The 19,439-nt window shown below is 38.4% G+C and overlaps 1 protein-coding gene across 8 annotated transcripts in view; it reads right to left on the bottom strand.

Annotated features, from left to right (window-relative positions):
• Window positions 1-19,439, bottom strand: part of ZMAT1 (zinc finger matrin-type 1) — a 56,267-nt gene that overhangs the window by 21,390 nt on the left and 15,438 nt on the right. Inside the window, exons 1-3 of one of the 8 annotated variants that reach the window (XM_084788435.1) lie at window positions 9,297-10,776; window positions 8,759-8,919; window positions 4,469-4,597 (exon numbers count right to left, since the gene is read on the bottom strand). The exons of 4 other annotated variants lie outside the window; for them this stretch is intronic. Coding sequence is in view for 1 of the 4 variants with exons in the window: in XM_084788433.1 (XP_084644559.1) it covers window positions 9,297-9,360 (64 nt within the window). In the remaining 3 variants the exon portion in view is untranslated. Of the gene's footprint in view, window positions 1-4,468; window positions 4,598-8,758; window positions 8,920-9,296; window positions 10,779-19,439 lie in introns of those variants that run through there. 3 more of the 8 variants (XM_084788437.1, XM_084788436.1, XM_084788433.1) reach the window with 3 other exon arrangements.

Below are 19,439 nucleotides of genomic sequence, written 5' to 3'. Positions count from 1 at the left end.
GCAGTGTGTGTATACTGCCTTGGGTTCAATCCCAAGCACTGAATAAACCAGAAATGGAGGTAAATGTTTATGATTCTAGCACTCAGGAGGTAGAGAGATAGTAAGAAACAGCACGAAAACACACAGATAGAATTTCTAATCCAATAGTTCTGGGGTGGGGCTCAAGCTAAACATTGCTCACCAGTTCCCTGGTAATACCAATGGTACTAGTACAGGAACAATACTTTGAATACTACTTAGAGCTTCCCGTGGTCTACTTTGATTTCCTAACACAGCATAGATAGAAATCCCCTTTTGTCCAGTATAACATTCCTTCAATATTTAGAAATATTACGCCTTTCTTCTTTCCCTTTCTCTTTACTTCTTTTTTGAGCTAATTGCAGTTCTTTCAAATGGTGTGGAACTTAACCACAATCCCCTTAACAATGTCACAATAATGACCAGCCAAAGGGACTGTCCTTTTGTTCTTGTTTCTGTTTTGAGAGGGCATCTCATTATGTAACTCAGGCTGGCCTTGACTTTATATCCTCAGCCTCCTAAGTACTCAGTGCTGTGTGACAACTACACTCTGCTCCATCCTTTTTTTTTAATTCTGAAAACATAAAATTTAGCATTGTAACCTTTTTAGATATATGGTGTTAAGTATATTTAAACCCTTATTTTGAATACATACCTTCTGCTAATGTAGTTCAAAACAATATCATACCATATTGCTGACTCATACTCAGCTGATTTCTGACAAACACATGGTTATATTCCACTTGGAGTTGATTTAACTATACTCCTTAAGAACACAATTATATGGACAGAAGTGTTTCTGGACCCCAATGCAGATCCAATATATATTTATATTCCATTTATATTTTGTCTTGCTATATTCAATCAACTTCAGGCTCTTAAGATCTCTTTTGGACTGGCGAGATGGTACAGTGGGTAATGGTGCTTGCTGCCAGACCTAAAGACCTGGGTGGGACTCCCAGAATCTGTATGGTGGAAAGGCAGAACTGATTTCTACTGGTTGATCTCTGACTGCCGCATGCATGCTGTGGCATATGTCAACATGCTCTCTCTCCCCCAAATTAAAACAAACAAACAAAACCTGTTGTCTTAAATTTGTCAGGAGGACCGTGAGAGTTGGATTTTCACTAAGAACAAATGTATTGTTCCTTAGGGCCCATTCAATGCTGTCCAATTTCCCCTTAAGCTGCATGGCCCCTATATTCATCACGGATGTGACTATAGCTGCTCAAATGTGAGATGTAAAGCGTGGAGAGATGACTGATCCCCTCCAAGCCACACATCTATTATGGATTATAGCTAGGAGTCAAATCTAATTCTGCCCAAGAGTTCCCTGAGAGCTAGCTCTTAAAAGGTTGAAATTTGAATGGCAGACTTCTTTAGACATTTGGAAAAAAAAAAAAAACAAGTCTGGCTCAGAAGAGAAGCTACTTTGGCTGAGAGGCTATTGGCATCTGCTAGTTGCTGGGTGAGGAAGAGTCACCTTTCTTATGTGACCCATGTGACTAGCACTCCATAGTGTGAGAAAACCTTCCCTTGAAAGCACTAGCTCCTGGAGAACTCTTGGGCCCCTAAACCGAAATGTTTGTAGAGGAACTGAGATTTAGGAACTGAGGCATGGCTGAAGAAGCCTGCGGGCTATGTATCTTATTTTCTTTCCTTTCCCCCCTTATACCCTTCCTTTTCCCTCCTCATTACTATTAAAAACAAACATTGTAGTGGTTGGTGGGCCTTATAAAGATACTTAATTTTAAAAGAAATAAGTTCTAATAAGCAGTAGACCAAGAGAAACAGCATGGTTAGTTTCATTCTATTAACTAGTTAGTTGTTTACAAAGACTAACCTTTCAGATTTCTATTTCTAAAGTTTATGTTGTACTTGACTTTGTTTGATAAACTTCTGTTTTGGTATCATGATGTCACTGATTCTCGCTTCCACAGTTAGGATTATCAGGAATAAGGCAGTACTTTTGTGACATAAATGGGATCGAATCAGAGAGTTCATCCATTCAATGTAATGTATTTATACTTAAATGTGGCTTCAGTCTTTGGAGAACGGGTCAGCACTATTTTCCTATTAACAAAAATGTTTTAGTGGTATCTAGTGGCTCATGCCTTTAATCCCAGAAAACAGGCAGATCTCTGAGTTTGAGGCCAGCCTGGTCTACATAGAAGGTTCTAGGCCAGCTAGGGAACCACAGAGAGAATATACCTCAAGAAGATGTTTACTGTTTTGTTTCCTTCCTACATGGAAGGTTTATGTAACTTGAGAAAATACAGCTTTCAAAATAATTTGCAACGAGGTTAGGGACTTTGATCTGTAGTGTTAGAAAACAAGAAAAAAAATGTTATATTAGTAAAAAGACTTATAACCTTGAGTAAATCATTCAACTATTCTAAACTATTTCTATCAAATAATATAGAGCTATAATACATAATTTTTAATTGCAGGATCTGACAAACATGTTTATTACACATGTTATATACTCAATAAAAGTGTAATTATTTACTCATCTAGAAGCTCTGGAATTTTTACTTACTAGTAGATAAAATTATCCTAGAGCATTTCAATGTTACTTAATAAGAGATAATCTAATGCATAATTTTCAACCATGACAGTATAGTCACTTTGAGGCACATAACATTGTTGGAAGGTTGTCCTATGCACTGCAGGGATTTTGCAGCATCCCTGGTTTCTGACCAGTAAGCTGACAGTAGAATTCCTTAGTATAAAAACCAAGTATGTCTGAAAACATTGCCAAATGATCTTTGTGGGGCAGAACCTCCTACAGTTAGGAACCGGTCCAATCTCTGACTTTACTTCAAAAAACAAAAAGCTAGGGGCCATGGAAGAAATAAAGTATTGGGAGAGCTAAAATGTTGAATTTGTGATTGTAAATTTATGTGGATTTGGTTTAAAAAAATATTCCAACAGTCTAGACAATGGTAATCACAATAAAGTGCTTTTAGGTGATTTGTAATTATGAATAATAATATTGGTAGTATTCAACTCTTAGGATTTAATAGAATTCTATATATTGATTGAATTACTCATTTTGTTTATAACAGAATATATGCTTTAATGCTATAAAATTAATTCACTCTACAAACACTTTTTCTGTTGGATTGTGGCTTTTGCAAATAGCTAAGCTGTCATGTTAGGGTAAAATGGCATTAACTTCTGTTTTTGTTTTTGTTTTTTTGTTGTTGTTTTTTGTTTTGTTTTTGTTTTTTGTTTTTGCTTTTCGGGACAGGGGTTCTCTGTGTAGCCTTGGCTGTCCTAGACTTGTAGACCAGGCTGGCCTCGAACTCACAGAGATCTGCCTGCCTCTGCCTCCCGAGTGCTGGGATTAAAGGCATGTGCCACCACGCCTGGCTAACTTCTGAATCAAAAAATAATGCAACTGCATATGAAATCTAAATGATTTGAAACTTTCTTCTAATATTAAATACCTGGAGATTTTGGATGAAATAAAAAATTTTGTAACAAAAGTTAACAAGGCAGAAGTCAGAAAAGAATAACAGTTTTGCTTCCATTTCACTTATGGTATTATAAACCACAGACTATTTCTGAAGAAAGGATATGGAAAGTTATTCCTTTCTTCAGTTCTGGGAATAAGAAATTTGTTTACTGTAATGAAATGTTCTTTGGTTAGTCTGATAACTTAAAACTTATTCAAATTAGGCGAATCTAGATATAATTGGCTATATATAATAAAACCAATTTCGCATTTCTCAAATGATAACTTGATTTTGTTGTGCAAAATACCAAAATTTTATCCTTAGGAAAATCCAGATGTTTATAAGATTACTTAATATTAGCTATTTTAAACCTTTGCAGAATTGTAAATAGTCTAAATGATCTTGATGTAAAGAAACATAGCACTATAAAGAGCTTATATATTCCACTTTTATTTTTGTGGGTTTTTTTTGGGGGGGACAGGTTTTCTCTTTGTCACCATAGCTGTCCTGGACTCACTTTGCAGACCAGGCTGGCCTCATACTCAGAGAGATCCACCTGCCTCTGCCTGGGATTAAAGGTGTGCGCCATCACACTTGGCTTATATTCCCCTTTAATAGCTATAGAGTAGAGAAAAATCCCAAAAGATTGAACTGCAGTACTGTATACACAGATCTCATTGTTACTCACAGAGAAATCTGTGAAATGTCAATTTTGCGTTTGCAAAGAACATATGTGCTATATTTTCTGTGAATCTTCCTCAAACATCCTTTATTAAATAGAATTTTTGACAAGAGTTGATGTGACTTTTGTATTCCTTTAATACAATCATAATCATAGAAAAAATCAGCAGAGCATATCCCTGAGGCAGAAGGAAATGACGCACGTTAGACTTACCACAGTGTTTTAAAGACTCCTTTCTTTCTAATGGCCATATTCCATTTAAAGGGTACTCAGAAATACCAACTTTACTAGAAATGTGGATATGTACCTGTCTTTAGTGCTATTTTGCATCCTTGGCTTTAATAAGATGATTAAAATAGCTTCTGCCTTATGAGTCTGTCTGAGAAGTTCTTCCATTTTTACACAGGTCATCACAGTGCAGGGTTTTCCATGGTACCTCAACAATACCAAAATAAAACATAATTAAAATGATTAGGAATACTATGTTTATGATGGATATTTGTGCTGTCTTTATGCACAGAAAGTGTTTGACCTTTGTAAAAAGCCTTTGTGGCTAGGGAGCTCAGGCGTTATGCTTATGAAGCCAGAAATATAGCTAAGGCCCCTGAGTAATATTAATTTTCTTGATCCCATGACAGGTGTTTTATATAAGATAGCCACTAACTATGTACTATTCATGCCAACAGTTTAATGCATGTGAATCAATGTGCAAGGTTGTTTCAGATGGAAAATAATTAAAGTTCTCTCCTAGTATATTTGCAATTTATAGTAAGAAATGTCCTTAAGTTAGGCTAAGAATATGACTAGTGATATAATTCAAGGGGACAGACACCAATAAACGGACATTAATTTCTAGATGTCTCCAAGCTGCCAAATGAAGAAAATGGAAATTCATTCTGTTTACTTGTCATTTTTGACAGACACTAATATTATACTCACAGTATAATGTGCTTTGGTGTGCCTAGAAGACACAAGATAACAAAGAAGGAGATACATAAGAAACACTTGAACAGCACTCATATAGAGCTAAGGAATGCTAGTTGTTAAAATGCTACTTCTTGATTTATGTTATAATTTTACTATCAAGCACTCCTGAGCTTATTTTTTATTCTTTTCTTGTTTATTATGCATTTGTGTGTATGCTGGTATGAGTGTGCGTGTGCGTGTGTGTGTGTTAGTTTGGTTTACCAGATAAAGGCTGGTATTCTAGCAATGTCTGTCTGAATGCAGGAGAAAGAAAGAATCTGGCAATCACTTAATCTCTGAAGCTCGATACTCCCTCAGGAATGCCATCCATATCCTTTGAGACATGGTCTTTTATTGGCCCGAAGCTCACCAGTTAGGCTAGACTGGCTGGCTACTGTGCCTCAGCGGTCTTCCTGCATTTGCCTCTCCAGTGCTGGGATCACAACTGTGCACCACTGTGCACATTTTTACATGGACTCTGAGGGATAGAACTCAGATCCTTATGCTTTTGAAGCAAACACTTACCAAATGAGCTGTGTCTACAGACCATTACTGAGTTCTTTTTCTAGCTACTGGAAATTTATTTTTATTTATGTTTATTTGTGTGTAGGTGTATAAATGTATGTCATATGCATGCATTATCAGGCATCAGATTCTCTGGAATTGGAGTTACAGGCAGTTGTGAGGCTCCTGATGTAGGTCCTAGAACTGAACTTGGGACCTATGGAGGACTAGTAGGTGCCCTTAATCACTGACTGAGTCATCTGTCCAGGCCCATCACAAATGTTTGTAATTCAACTGTAGGTTCTTAGTACTAGCCAGTATGGCACACAAGCGTGTGTGTGCACACACACACACACAGGCACTCAGTAATTACTTAGTAAATGAAGGGAAGATTATTAACTAGATTTTCTGATGGAGGACTTAGTGACATATGACCCAAAGTTTTACTGAACAATAGGGAGATAAAGGAAAGCCTGTTTTACAATGAAATTGAAATCCACAGTGCTTTCCCATCTAAAATACAAACTCAGAGGTTTGTTGGTTTGTTTTTTTTTTTTTTAAGAGAAACCAAACATGCAAGGAGGGTTAATGAAACTACAAATACATGTAGAATCATTACTGGATCAGAATTCATTTTGTCATAAATAGTTTTGAAGTTTTTCACTTAATGAAATATAAAGAGTCCTAAAAGGCAGCCTGACTCCCCTTTTCCATGAAATTCTGTGTCATTTTTACATAGTATTTTCCTGGCATTTCTTTTGTTTGTTTCAACTTTGTTGTTCAATATCCCAGAGAAACTTTTGAAAAAAATTAGTATTCCCTATGTGAAAATTTTTATGTCTATTGCCATTTGCTCATTATGCACCCTAAGGGAGAAAAAGGTCCTTGTGAGTGTTGGCTACAAGTTGTATAAGGGCCAGCAAATGCCTTTTAAAACCACTTTAATGATTAATGATCTTATCGGTAGCAATTGTGATAATTGTGATCCTGGCAATACTCTGACATATTTCAGAGCCCTATCTTAATTAAAATTTAGAAAAAAGGTATTGGCACACAACCAAGTAATTTTTTTGTCTTTTGTACACTACAGCTAGAAAAATAAGTGTTTTATAAATATCTAAACAAAATTCTGAAGCCTAATAGTGTTTTGAATATTATAATGTGTTAAATATTAACCATTTTAAAGTGAAAATGTAAGGGATTTTTAGCTTGGACTTCAGAGTTAATGAAAGATACTTAACTAAAATGAAAGGAAACACAATTTAACAATTTCATTTGTTTTTTTATATTCTAGTAAAAGGTTCTCAATACTATTTTAGCATAGATTTTGCTACTCAGTGTCAAGTGGTAAGTACAGTTAAGCTTTTAGAAAAATAATTTATGAATTATTTTCATATACAGCTATGAAATTCCACCAAAAGAAATAACAATATAACTCCAAAGTCATCATTCATGTTTTCTGATCAGAAATGAATCTTAGAGTTTGTCCTGAAAGTCCCTTATTTCAGAAATGGAAGCCCAAATCAAGGAAACTTGGGACCAATTCAGGATCACGAAGTCTAGTGGTTTTTATAGGCATCATAATCTATATTGACTGTGCCATACTCCAATATTGTTTTGACTTTATTGTCATTTTTTACATTTATTCATTTTGTGTAAGGACACATTTGCTACAGTGTGTGTGTGTGTGTGTGTAGGTCAGAAAACAACTTGCAGGAGTTTGTTCTCTCCTTTCATCATGTGGGTTCCTGGAAATGAACTCAGGTCCTGAAGCTTGGCACAGGTCCCTTTCCTACAGTGCTATCATGCAGGCCCCTGAAACTCTCTCGTATAATGCTTTTATTATTTGCATATATTCAAAGACACTGTAACCAAGGCAGCTACACAGTGAGGCAAAAAGTCATTTTTTCTTTGAAATACTGTATCTAAAGCTTACTATGAACAGGTCACCGGAGCCAAACTGTTTGATGCCTATAAAACCACGCTCACCTATTTGCTGGTTATGGAAAAAGTTTGTGATACAAGTTAAAGCCAGGCTTGGTGGCATAAACATGTAATCCCAGCATTCAGGAGGGGAGAAGGGAGGATCAGTTCACTGCTACAGTGAATTTGAGGCCAGTGAGAACTACATGGGACTATGTCTCAAAACAAAACAAAACAAAACAAAAAAAAAAAAGGAAAAAAATAGCAATCACAAAAATCCCCTTGAAAATTTTAAGCATAGGAGTTTCCAAACAATGGTATAATTCATGGCTGATTGAAGTCTTTCAAAAATTGTCTTCAGTAAGACTGTTGATAAATAAAGCATGACCATATCACAGTGGATTCCCATTGTCTGTATTTAGTAGGTGGTACTAATATAATGTGCCTATTACGAATACGGTTTTTTATTGTTTTGCCATTCCACTAAAGTGAAAGGCGTGAAATATTATGGAATTGCACACAGGGTACAAAATTTATGAGTGTGAAATTATTTTATGAGGTTAATTTTAATGAGTGTCCTTATCCAAGAAAAAGTACTTAAACCGCTTCCTCTATTTTCACATTCACAATCTTTCACTTTGGATGAGCAAGATACGATACTCCAGCAAATATTTTACAGTAATTATTAAATCTGAGAGCTTCTGCAGCAGAAGTCGTCTTAAACATTTAAGAACATCTCCAAAACTGCTTTAAAACACATTGCAATGGCAAATTTCACAGTCTAATATTAGGCTGTTTACAGATATAGAATAGTCTGTGTGAAGGCCGCTTATACTCAAACAGTCAAGAGCTATCTCTCCATGTTTGGCACAGGAAGTGTTGGCAAGTACAACAGCACTTACTTGAACCGAAAGAAATGTTAAAGATGGGCCCTTTAAACCCTGTTTTACTAGGTCATAACCTCAAATACCAAAGGAAATTCTCCAAATGATTTCTGAAATCTGTGCTTCTGTCAAACACTGTTTCTCTTCAGTCCAGGCCTCAGTGCTCCAGAGGAACCTATGACCCTATCGTCCAACAAATTCTCCTCGAAAGCTCGAGTACACATGCTAACCTATGCAAATTGCTAACTCCATCTCTCTGTAAATATCGCACTGCCGAGTTTCTTCACTGAGTTTCTACACTGCAATAAGCTGAGTCTCACCGGGGTGGGCAGGTGGGGGCTCCTGTCAAATTTCTGATAGTCTCTCTTTGCTCTCCCTTTCCTTTCCCTGGCCATCGAGATCCACAGCACTTCTGTTCTGCCTCCTCTTCCGCAATAGCACCTCAGCGTCGCAGTGCTACTTCACACTCAAGCGTCTCTGGCTAAGACAAAAAATTATGTTTATTTTTTTTTCCTTTTCAAACTCCTGCCTCAAGAGTATCTGCCATTCCTTTGCCTGGGGTGGGGGGGGAGGACCTTTGGGGAAGGGGAGGTTAGGGATGCCCTTCACAGCTTCAGTCCTCCTGGCATTCTAGGGCCTAATAAGGGAGGGTGGGATGGGGGAGGGTGGGGTGGGACGGGACCAAGCCCAGCAGAGCGGGGCGGGACGGGGCGGGGCGGGGCGAGCTTGGCCTTTACTGCGCCACAGCAGGTGGGGGGTGGGGCGGTGTCGAACCGCGCCCAGCCTAGGTTTCGGGCCGGCTGCAGACTGGCGGCGAAGGCGAACAGGCCGCCTTCGCGTCCCGGGACGGGAACTCACCTTCTCTGAGGCAAGGGCAGGTGTCTACTTTAAAACTACTGTCCCCCCTCCCCGCCGCCGCCATAGTGGAGCCGCCAAAGCCGCCGCCGCCTTCTGCACAGCACCGGCAAGTGAGCAGGCAGGGGTGGAGGTGGCAGAGGAGGGAGGCACCAGCAAGGCCGCCGCCGCTGCCGCCGCGTAGGCGGCGGCGGAGGCGACAGACTAGGCAGCTTCCCGAGGGGAAGACTTCGCCAGCTGAGCTACAGCTTTCGGCTACGCCACCGCCGTCGCAGCCTGGCGCGCACAATTGCACTGGCGTCTGGATTCCGTTAGGCTATTTTAGCACCGCCTTCCCCCTGGCTCCGCCTTTCGTCCCTAGCTTCCTCTTTTCCAGCTTGTGCCTCCATCTGGGCTCGCCCTGTCCGCCAATAGGAGAGCCATGCACCCGCAGGACGCCTCCCCCTTCCCCCTGAGGCTCCGCATCATGGACCTCCCCCTGGAGAGGAAGAAAAGATGGCCAAGGGCAAAGGGCAAAAAGCGCGGGATGTAAAAACAAATGTCCTTATATGGTGGGGCCTGAAACGTTAATCTCACACCATTTTTTAAAAATGCCAAGATATCTCCTAATCCCACCTCCAAAATATCTCTAAAAGACATTTTCTCCTGTTTTACAAACCTTAGCACAAAGAATTGGAATAAGCAGAAACTGGTACTTGAGTTTCCATAGCCCCTTAAACAACCCCTTGCCATCTAAATTGCAGTAAGTCTGGTACTCAGTAGAAGAACTGAAATATTCCTGACAATTTAATTCTCATATCACTTTCACCCCAAACCCTCAGAACTCAATTATTTTATGTTTATTTCCCTTCCTTTAAAAGTGTCACAGATATATGCCCTAAATAGTGTTATATTTTTATAACCAACCCCACAGACTTTTATAACCAGGTAAACAAGATAAGATTTTTGCTTTAAATTTTGAATATAATTACGCATTTAATGGAAATAGTCTAATTGGCTGGCATGTAGTTTAGAATCCCCATGTATAATATTTCAGTTTGTTGAACCCAAGAATTAGATCTTAAAGATTTTGCAAAATGATCACATATGCAGACATATTAGTATTTAAAGTAAGTACAATTATAAGTGCTTCTTAAGGAAATTGTTTTAAAAATAGAATGATGTTTGTTTTGTTTTTGCTTTTTGTTTTCAAGACACGGTTTCTCTGTGTAGCCCTGGCTATCCTGGAACTCACTCTGTAGACCAGGCTGGCCTCAAACTCTGCGTCTGCCTCACAAGTGCTGAGATTAAAGGCATGCACCACCACTACCACATTATTTTTTTCATTTTAAAACACAATTTCTTTTTTTTTTCAAGACAAAATTTCTCTGTGTAATAGCCCTGGCTGCCTGGACTCACTATGTAGATCAGGCTAGCCTCAAACTCACGATGATCTGCCTACCTCTGCAAATTTTTTTTTTCATTTTTTTAAGCACAAAATTTGTTTTGGACTTCAAATAATGCTTATTATCATGCCAAAATAAATTTGAAAGATTCTGTTTTCCAGCAATGAGATTTATTTTTAAATTTAAAAATATTTAATTTTATATGTAACTGTGTGTGTGTGTTTTAGTGTATGTAAGGACACTGTGACTCATGCAGGATCTCAAGGAGATCAGGAGAGGTGTCAAATACCTGGGAACTGGAAATAGGCTGTTATGAGCTGCCATGTGGGTGCTGAGAACCAAACCCAAGTCCTCTGCAAAAGCAGTAAGTGCTCTTAGCAGCTGAACCATCTCTTCAGACCCCAGAAATGAATTTTAAAAGAAACTATTTTATCCTTGGTATTAGATTCTTTCAAGTAAATTACTGCTTATATTCTCACTGTAAAGGTCCATAAATTAAAAGTCTTTTTAAAACCCAGGCGATGGTGGCACATGCCTTTTTTTTCGAGCACTTGGGAAGCAGATGCAGGTGGATCTCTATGAGTTTGAGGCCAGCCTTGGCTAAAAAGTGAGTTCCAGGTCAGCCAGGGCTGTTAAACTGAGAAACCCTGTCTTGAAAAACAAACAAATAAAAAAACTCTTTAAAAAGGAAACACAAGCACAGTATTGTAAATCTCTCCAAGAACCTGTGGCTGGGGAGTTCATAGTCCCCAGGGGGTGAACCTTCTGAAAATCATGTTATTTCACAAAGTGGTGCTTTTTTTTTTTTTTTAAATCTGACCTTTCTCTTGCTGACATGTCCCAGAGCCTTCATATTAGGTAACTGCCTAATAAAATCTACATACTCCTTATAACTTAGATAATCACACATTCTTCCAGGTTACCTATTCTATGCCTCTTTAGTTAATGCTTCCCTCTTCTACACAAAACCTGCTGCTTTTACAGAGAACTCAGGATCAGGTCCCATGACCCCCATGGTGGCTCTATAACTCTGATGTCAGGGGATGAACAACTCTTTTCTGGCTTCTGAGGGAGCCAGGTATATATTTGGTGTGTAGACATGCATGCAGCAAAACACTTGTATGCATAAAAAAATAACCAGTGCTGGAGAGATGTCTCAGCCTTTACAGGTACAACTCCCAACTAAAAAGACAAGAATGAGTCTTACTACACTGAATAGAAATGCTCAATTTTTATCAACAAATGACTCAAGAGTGATAGAAACTCAAGTGATAGAAACATTTAAAGTTGTTCAGTAGCATTGAAAGGAAGTCAAATAGACATAGTGAGGTACACAAATGGAAATGCATAAAATGGTATATGTATTTATGCAGATAAATAATTAATAAAACAGATCTATAAGTTTTGAAATCCATGAACCTCGGAGGCTGAGGCAGGAGGATTGCTAATCTACATACAGTGCGATATCCTGCCTCAAAAGAAAAGCAAAGAAAGGAAGGAAAGATTTTTTTCCTGCTGTTCTAAAGGCTGGGATCTCTAGATCAACAGGCAGAAAGGATGAAAGAGGGGTTAAAGGATGAATACTATGTTCTCACAGAAGAAAATGAACTCCTTCAAGGACTTTTTAAAAAATGATTTTTAGATTAGCATACAAAATAAAGTGTGTGTGTGTGTGTGTGTGTGTGTGTGTGTGTGTGTGTGTGTATACAGGTGCACATGTTTTTGTATGCTTGTGCCTCCAAGCCCTGCTAGCAATATTCTCATAATTTAATTATGTTGTAAAAGTGCCACTAATTTTTTTAAATTAAAAAATATTTTTATATGTATGGGTGTTTTACCTGCATGTATATCTTTGTACCATCTGTGCAATACCTATAGAAGCCAAAGGAGACCGTTTGGTCCCTAGGAACTGGGGTTGCAGATGTTGTCTAGTGCCCATAAGTGCCTCCTGGGACTTGAACCCAGGTCCTCTGGAAGAGCAGCTAGGCCTCTTAACTGCTGAGCCATCTCTCCAGTCCACGTTGCCACTTCTCAATACTGTCAACTTGACAATTAAGTTTTAACACATGAATTTGGGTGGAGGGCATTTAGACCTAGCATTACATATGTTTCATCATTGAACAAAAAGAAAAAGAACTATACATACTTTGAATTACATGCACAAAAATGCGTCTAAAAATAAAGAAAAATATGTGGTAAGTTAGGGTTCAGAAAAAATGGAGAAAAATTATCTTCCTTCATTTTGAAAAATAATATTATTAATAGATAAAATAATAGAGTCACAGGATGTATCTGGTTAGGAGTTGATGTTATAGAAAGGAAATTAGAGGGATATTTATTGGCATTGGCAGTTTTGAATATGTAATTAAAATCTAGCAATACAGAGAGGTTGGAGATGGCTCAACAGTTAATAGCACTGGCTGCTCTTCCAGAGCATGGAGACTCAAGTCCCAGAAACCTCACTGTGGTTCACAAACATATGTAATTCCAGTTCCAGGGGATCCAATCCTCCTCTGGTCTGTGTACACGCATGATACAAAGGCCTACATGCGTGCAAAACACTGATACATACAGAATAATAAATAATATTTTTACAAAATAAAATTGGAGGTAGACTGGGGAGATGGCTCAGCGGTTAAGAGCACTGGCTGCTCTTCTGCAGGACCTGGGTTCTATGCCCAGCACCCACATGGCAGCTCACAAGCACCTGTAACTCCAGTTCCAGGGATCTGACTCCCTCTTCTGGCCTGCACAGGGACAAAGGAACACATTTACTGCACATACATACATCCAGGCAAATACTAAGAAAACAAGTTAGTTGTACTGTGCATGTGTGTGTGTACACATGTGTGCACACATGCGTAGAGGACAGAGGACAACCTTAGATGTCCTTCCCCAGGTACATTCAGCATTTTTTAAAGACAAGTGTCTCACTAGCCAGGAGCCACTGAGAAGGACAGGCTGGTTGCAGCCCAGCGATCCAGCAGTCCCTGCCTTCTTACTGCTAGAATTAGAAGCAGATACCACCATGCCTGACTTTTGGGTATGTGGGCTCTGGAGATCAAACTCAGGTTCTCATGATGGCATGGCAAGCACTTTACCAACTTAGCTATTGGCCACAGAGCATCTACTGTACCCTCAACCCTTTAGAGACCTTTTTATAAAAATATATCTTCATATGCCTGATTACTCTCATAGTATGCATTTTTATATAGTCTCATTTTTTTCTGCTCTTACCCCCAATACACACACACACACATTCACACATCAGATTAGAGTTTAAGAGAAATATCTTAACATGTCTAGTATATGAATCGATTCCAAAAATTTCCCGTGTTTGTAAACACCACATCAGAAAATTCTACTCATTAACTCCAAGTATATGGAAACCCTTTCCTTTAACTTAAGCTTACTGGTGCTGAGAATCTGATTGTAGGGCAGTGTTCTTCAATTTTTGTTACTGTGAAAAATACCCTGACAGAAAGCAACTTAGGGAAGAAAGGGCTTATTTGGCTTACAAATTCAGGTTATAGCCCATTACGGTGTAGAAGTCAAGGAAGAAAATTAAAGGATCACATCCACGGTCAAGTGTAGGGAACGAATAAATACATGGGTCCTTACAGTTCAGGGCCCAGATTAAGAAGTGATGCTGCCCATAGTGGACTGGGTCTACCCATACAAGGTACTCATCAAGACAGTTCCCCAGCGACATGCCCAGAGGCCAACCTGACCCAGATAATTCTTCATTACAAATCTTCCCAGGTGATTCTGAGTTGTATCAAGTTGACAGTTAATGCTAACCTGCACATCCTTAATCTGTGAAGAAAAGTTTTGTTCTGACTCTGGGAGTATCTGTAAGTGGAAACTGTGAAGATTTTACTACTATAGCCAAGACAGTACAATCCAGAGCAAAAACAAATGCCTATACGGAATTCTGTGGAGAACAACAGAAATGCATGCCATCATTTAAAAAGTTGATGATGCTTGGGGGTTGGTGCCAATCACTTCCCTATTTAGTTAGCCAGTCTAGACCATTTTTTTAAAAAATCCCACAATATTGTGAGAAAGGCGAGAATAACCAAAACCTCAAAACCACTTCCTTGTCGGTATTAGATGTGTGTATGCTAGGAGCTATTAACATGATTTCAGCTGCGGGGTCTGTAGCCACCAGTCCAATGAAATGATTTCCCATGTAAAACGAACAGGAGTAGGCTATACTCACACTATTTTGATAGCATGAACAATTGCTGGCTCAGTCCCAGGGATATAGTAACACTCCCAATTTGTTATAAAGGAGTGGATCATATGGATATTCTGAAGGGCAATTTGATCTACTGTTTGATCCACAATGCAGATAACACCAACAATTGGACCCAGTGAGAAAAAAAATTGATAGTTATAATCATGTATGGATATATGTGAGGGATAAATCTCTGAGATTCATGTAGGTGAAATTTGAGGGGTCCAATAGTATTGAGAATATACTACAACTAGCATGGAAAACCACAGCACATGCTATAATATTTTTGGTGTTATCCACCGCTAAGTAAAAAATACCACACCTGGACCTCGTTTTCTTAAGGTAAAATACTGTAAGTTGGAATTGTTGCTCAGATACATTTACTGTGTGAGTGACATGCAAGTATACCAGCTTCTAGCAGGACCAAAATCAAGAAGAGACCCTTCAGCAGGTCTAAATTGGGATGAAAGTAATTCTGCTAATTAGGTCATATGATCTAATGCAGTGGTTCTCAAAATTCCTAAGGGTGTGACCCTTTAATACAGGTCTTCACTTTGTGACCCTAATCATAAGATTATTTCATTGTTATTTTAAAATTATAATTTTGTTACTGTTATGAATCATAATGTAAATATATTATACACAGAATATCTGATTATGTGACCCCTGTGAAAAGCTCTTTCAAGCCCCAAAGGGGTCGCGACCCACAGGTTGAGAACCATGAATCTAAGGGCTCTTATGCATTGATGAAATAGATTCCATGTATAATTTGTAATAACTTTTACAGGAAATTTACAACATAATCTTTGATGGTCTGGAATGAGAGCATGCTGTCTGCAGTAAAGAATTAGACACAACTTAGAAAGGCATGTTATAAGGCCTAGGCAGAGACAGAACATCTGATCCTTTAGCAAAATATTAGTATTGATCAGATATTTCCCACCATAAACTGAATACTTTTAAGCCCACAATATTATCTGTTTGAATGTTCCCAATGGCAATTCATTGTGAGATTTGCTTTTTGTTTTGTTTTGTTTTAAGATTGAAGTATGCAGCTCTAGAATATGCAAGGAAGCTATGGGAGTCGGAGGCACGGTGTTCCAGATTCCCACGTTACCAGTACTTACACTGGAGCCTGAGGACTCAGTGAATAGTAAAGGAAAATGAACAAACCTGATTTATGGATGGCAGTGCTCAGCATGAGAGTACAAGGTTAACGCCAGAACATCTGATCATTTACTTTGTTCCAAAGCAAAACTAAAATGTTTGTAAATTTACAGGTAGTGGAAAATGGCTTATCAAGTTGATCAGAGTACTTCAGAGGAAATGGGTGGGGTATCAGATACGAGGTGATGTAGGGAAGAAGGCATGGAACTGGACGAATAGGGGTCAGTAAACACTGAAATTATTTGTAGTGTATACTAATGCTCACTAAAGAGCATATACTACAAAAAGATAGTAAGCAGTGAATGGAAGGAATAATGTAATCCATTAACACCATCCGTTTACTATTAGCAGTCTACTAAGGTGTGAGAAATAAAAACTCAAGTACACAAAGTGAATTGGCAGTAGCAGTCACCATGGAGGTCATAGCTGAGTAAAAACAGCATGAGTTTCCTGAATGCATTTATTTGTCTGGCAATTCTAGCATTGTGCTATATAATCTTTTGGAACCATCATCTTTTACTTTTAGAACACAAAAGGAAACTTTCTAGTAAATAACAGTAAGCCCAGAGGTTTGAAAAACACAAGGAAAATGTTTAAAGTGCATTATTTTCTTCCTTCCAAACTCTAGTAATTAATCCTGTGACTACTGAATTTTGAAAACGTGACGCTCTCCTCTCCCCTGCTATGCATACCTGCATATGTACTAAGAGAATGTCTCTGGAAGGTGAAGAAAGGATTTAGCAAAGAACAAATACTTTGACTGCCAGAGAGGCCACTAAGGTGAATTCAGGACACCTTTTTTCTATAGGCCTAACTAAGGAACTTTAGCAACTTTTTATAAGCCTGACCAATCACCTCTCTCTTTTACTTCACATATCAGCAAGGCTTTATCTGCTTTGTTTCTCAAAAACTCATAACTGCACAGAGAGTCACAAGAGCTCAGGTGATAACTCGGCCTTTCTATCCGGCTGTTTCTTTAATGCAAAATGAAGCCATGTTTTAGTTTTCCAGAATCCAATGACTTTCAAATACTTATTACCTCTCCTTACATCTATCTGTCTGTCTGTCTGTCTGTCTATCTATCTATCTATCTATCTATCTATCTATATCCATCATCCAGCCAGCCAGCCACCCCCAATCTGTTTATTTGACCTGAAACTCACAGACATCCACCTGCCTCTGCCTCCAGAGTACTGACAGTAAAGGTGCATGCTACTATGCCCAGCTCAAATGTGTAGTTCAATCTGGCCTCGAATTCCTACCTCCCCCTCCTTCAGCAAATCCTACTAACATGCACCACCTTCTTTATTTCTTAATAGTCTTCCATAACCAACATTCAAGTACACGGTATAGATGACTTATGTAGTCAGTTCCAATATTTACACTTGAGATTAATGAGCAATTCTAAAGGCAGTAAGATTGTCTATAGTATCACAAGGCCATGGATTGATTACAACATAAATCCTTCAGTGCAATTACTATGTTTCCCAAGACTGCCATCTAGTGAATAGAAATAATAATGTAGTACATCAAAGCTGTAGAGAATAAGTGGAAGAAGTTTTTCAAGGACCAAGCATAGAGCCTGGCACAACTCCGGCATCCCCTGGAGTTCCCATAGCACAATCACCATACTTTACTCATTTCTTACAAATACCAATGGGAACTTAATAATGGCAACCAAACAATTTTAAGGTAATACTACTTGTTTGTGTATTTCTTATGAAAAGTTAGTAGGATAAAAGGGTAGATGTTATCAAAATGAAGAAGGAAGTGTGATGGCAAACACTATGTCCACAGACTCTTCAGCATATGCTTTATCTGAATGTTTGTGTCCCTCCAAATTCATACACTAAAATAGAACTCTCACTGGTATTAAAAGCTGGGACTTTTTGCAAGAAACCAAATGGTATTAGTGTCCTTATAAAATAGACTTGATATAGCTTTTTGCTCCCTTTGCCCTTCTGCCATTGGAAGGTGGATTCAATGATGGATGACCCTTCATTAAGTACCAAATCCACTGGCACCTCCACTTCAGAAACCCTAGGGCTGTGGGCATTTCATTTTGTTGTTTATTAATTATTCAGGCTGTGGTGTTCGCAGTTTGAAGAGACCAAGGTACAAAGTCATACACAGAATAAATATCTTAAAACGTGGAAAGGGCTTGGAAACTGCTTTGTGGGTATAAGATGGAATAATTTGAAGCAGTATAATGGGATTAAAACAAAACTACTTCACAACCAGCTATGGTGGCAGGTGTCTTTAATCCGAGCACTTGGGAAGCAGAGGCAGGCAGATCTCTGTGAATTTGAGGCCAGCCTGGTCTACAGAGAGAGAGTTGCAGGACAGTCAGAGCAAATAGTGAGACCCTGTCTCAAAAGAAAAAAAAACAGGCAACTAAAAACAAAACAAAAAACTCTGCTTTGCTGTGAACATGTCTTTAAGAATCATTCTGGTGAGAGCTAAGAAGAAAGGTATAGAAGAAGCCTCAATGTCTTTAGAGATAACCTAAATGGTCTTGCAAAAATGCCAATATGTTAACCACTTACTATCAGAGCAGAGCAATCAGACTTCCTAGGCTATTCATTTTAAGCAAAATCAGAGAATCTATATAGTCTCTATTCATATTATGGCAGGAGAGAGGGCATTGCGTTAGACAAAATAGATTAAAATTCCCCAGTCTGTACTCATCTGCATTCTCCTGAGTAGCTAGAAGGACTAATGATTTGCAAAGAACATGTGCTGAGAATTTCAGAACTTAAGTGCTAGGCACAAACCTCTAAATATATGTATATTTAAATGTTTCTTTACCTATGTACAATTTAGTTTCTATTTTATAGATGTTGAAATACCTAAAACTTGGCAAGCTTGGATGCAGGCAGAGTCGATGGCCAAACTCTGCCAAGACAGGGTAAGCAAATCCTCAATAGTTGCCTCACAAATACTTCTGTCAGATTTATTGGGCCAGAAGGCTGAAGATGATGCTCCAACGTTATAGAAAGTATAGGTGAATGTTTAGACAGCAAAATGTCTCTGTCATCTTTAAAAATTAAATTTGGAAGCTGCTAACCTGCACTTCCTGTTTACTCAGGTAACTAATTTTATTCCTTTTCAAGTCTCTGATGGGGTTAAAGACCAAATAGTTGAGTTTTACAATTAAGCTTAGTCATTTAGGGTTAAGATGTCTTTAGGTCTAAATAGATGTTTTAAGTTGATAGAGATGAGATATGATAGATATTGAGTTACATTCACAATTTTAGACTCAAGATAGGAGAGATGTTTTCTTCAAAACTGCCAAATACAACAGCCAAAACACTACGAATGTAACATGAATGTATTTCCTGAATGTTCTGTGGT

The sequence above is a fragment of the Acomys minous genome (assembly GCF_964271855.1).
Source record: "Acomys minous genome assembly, chromosome: 7".
In the NCBI taxonomy this organism is placed as follows: domain Eukaryota; kingdom Metazoa; phylum Chordata; class Mammalia; order Rodentia; family Muridae; genus Acomys; species Acomys minous.
The sequence above is the reverse complement of the archived record's forward strand: the minus strand, read 5'-3'. Positions and strand labels throughout refer to the sequence as shown.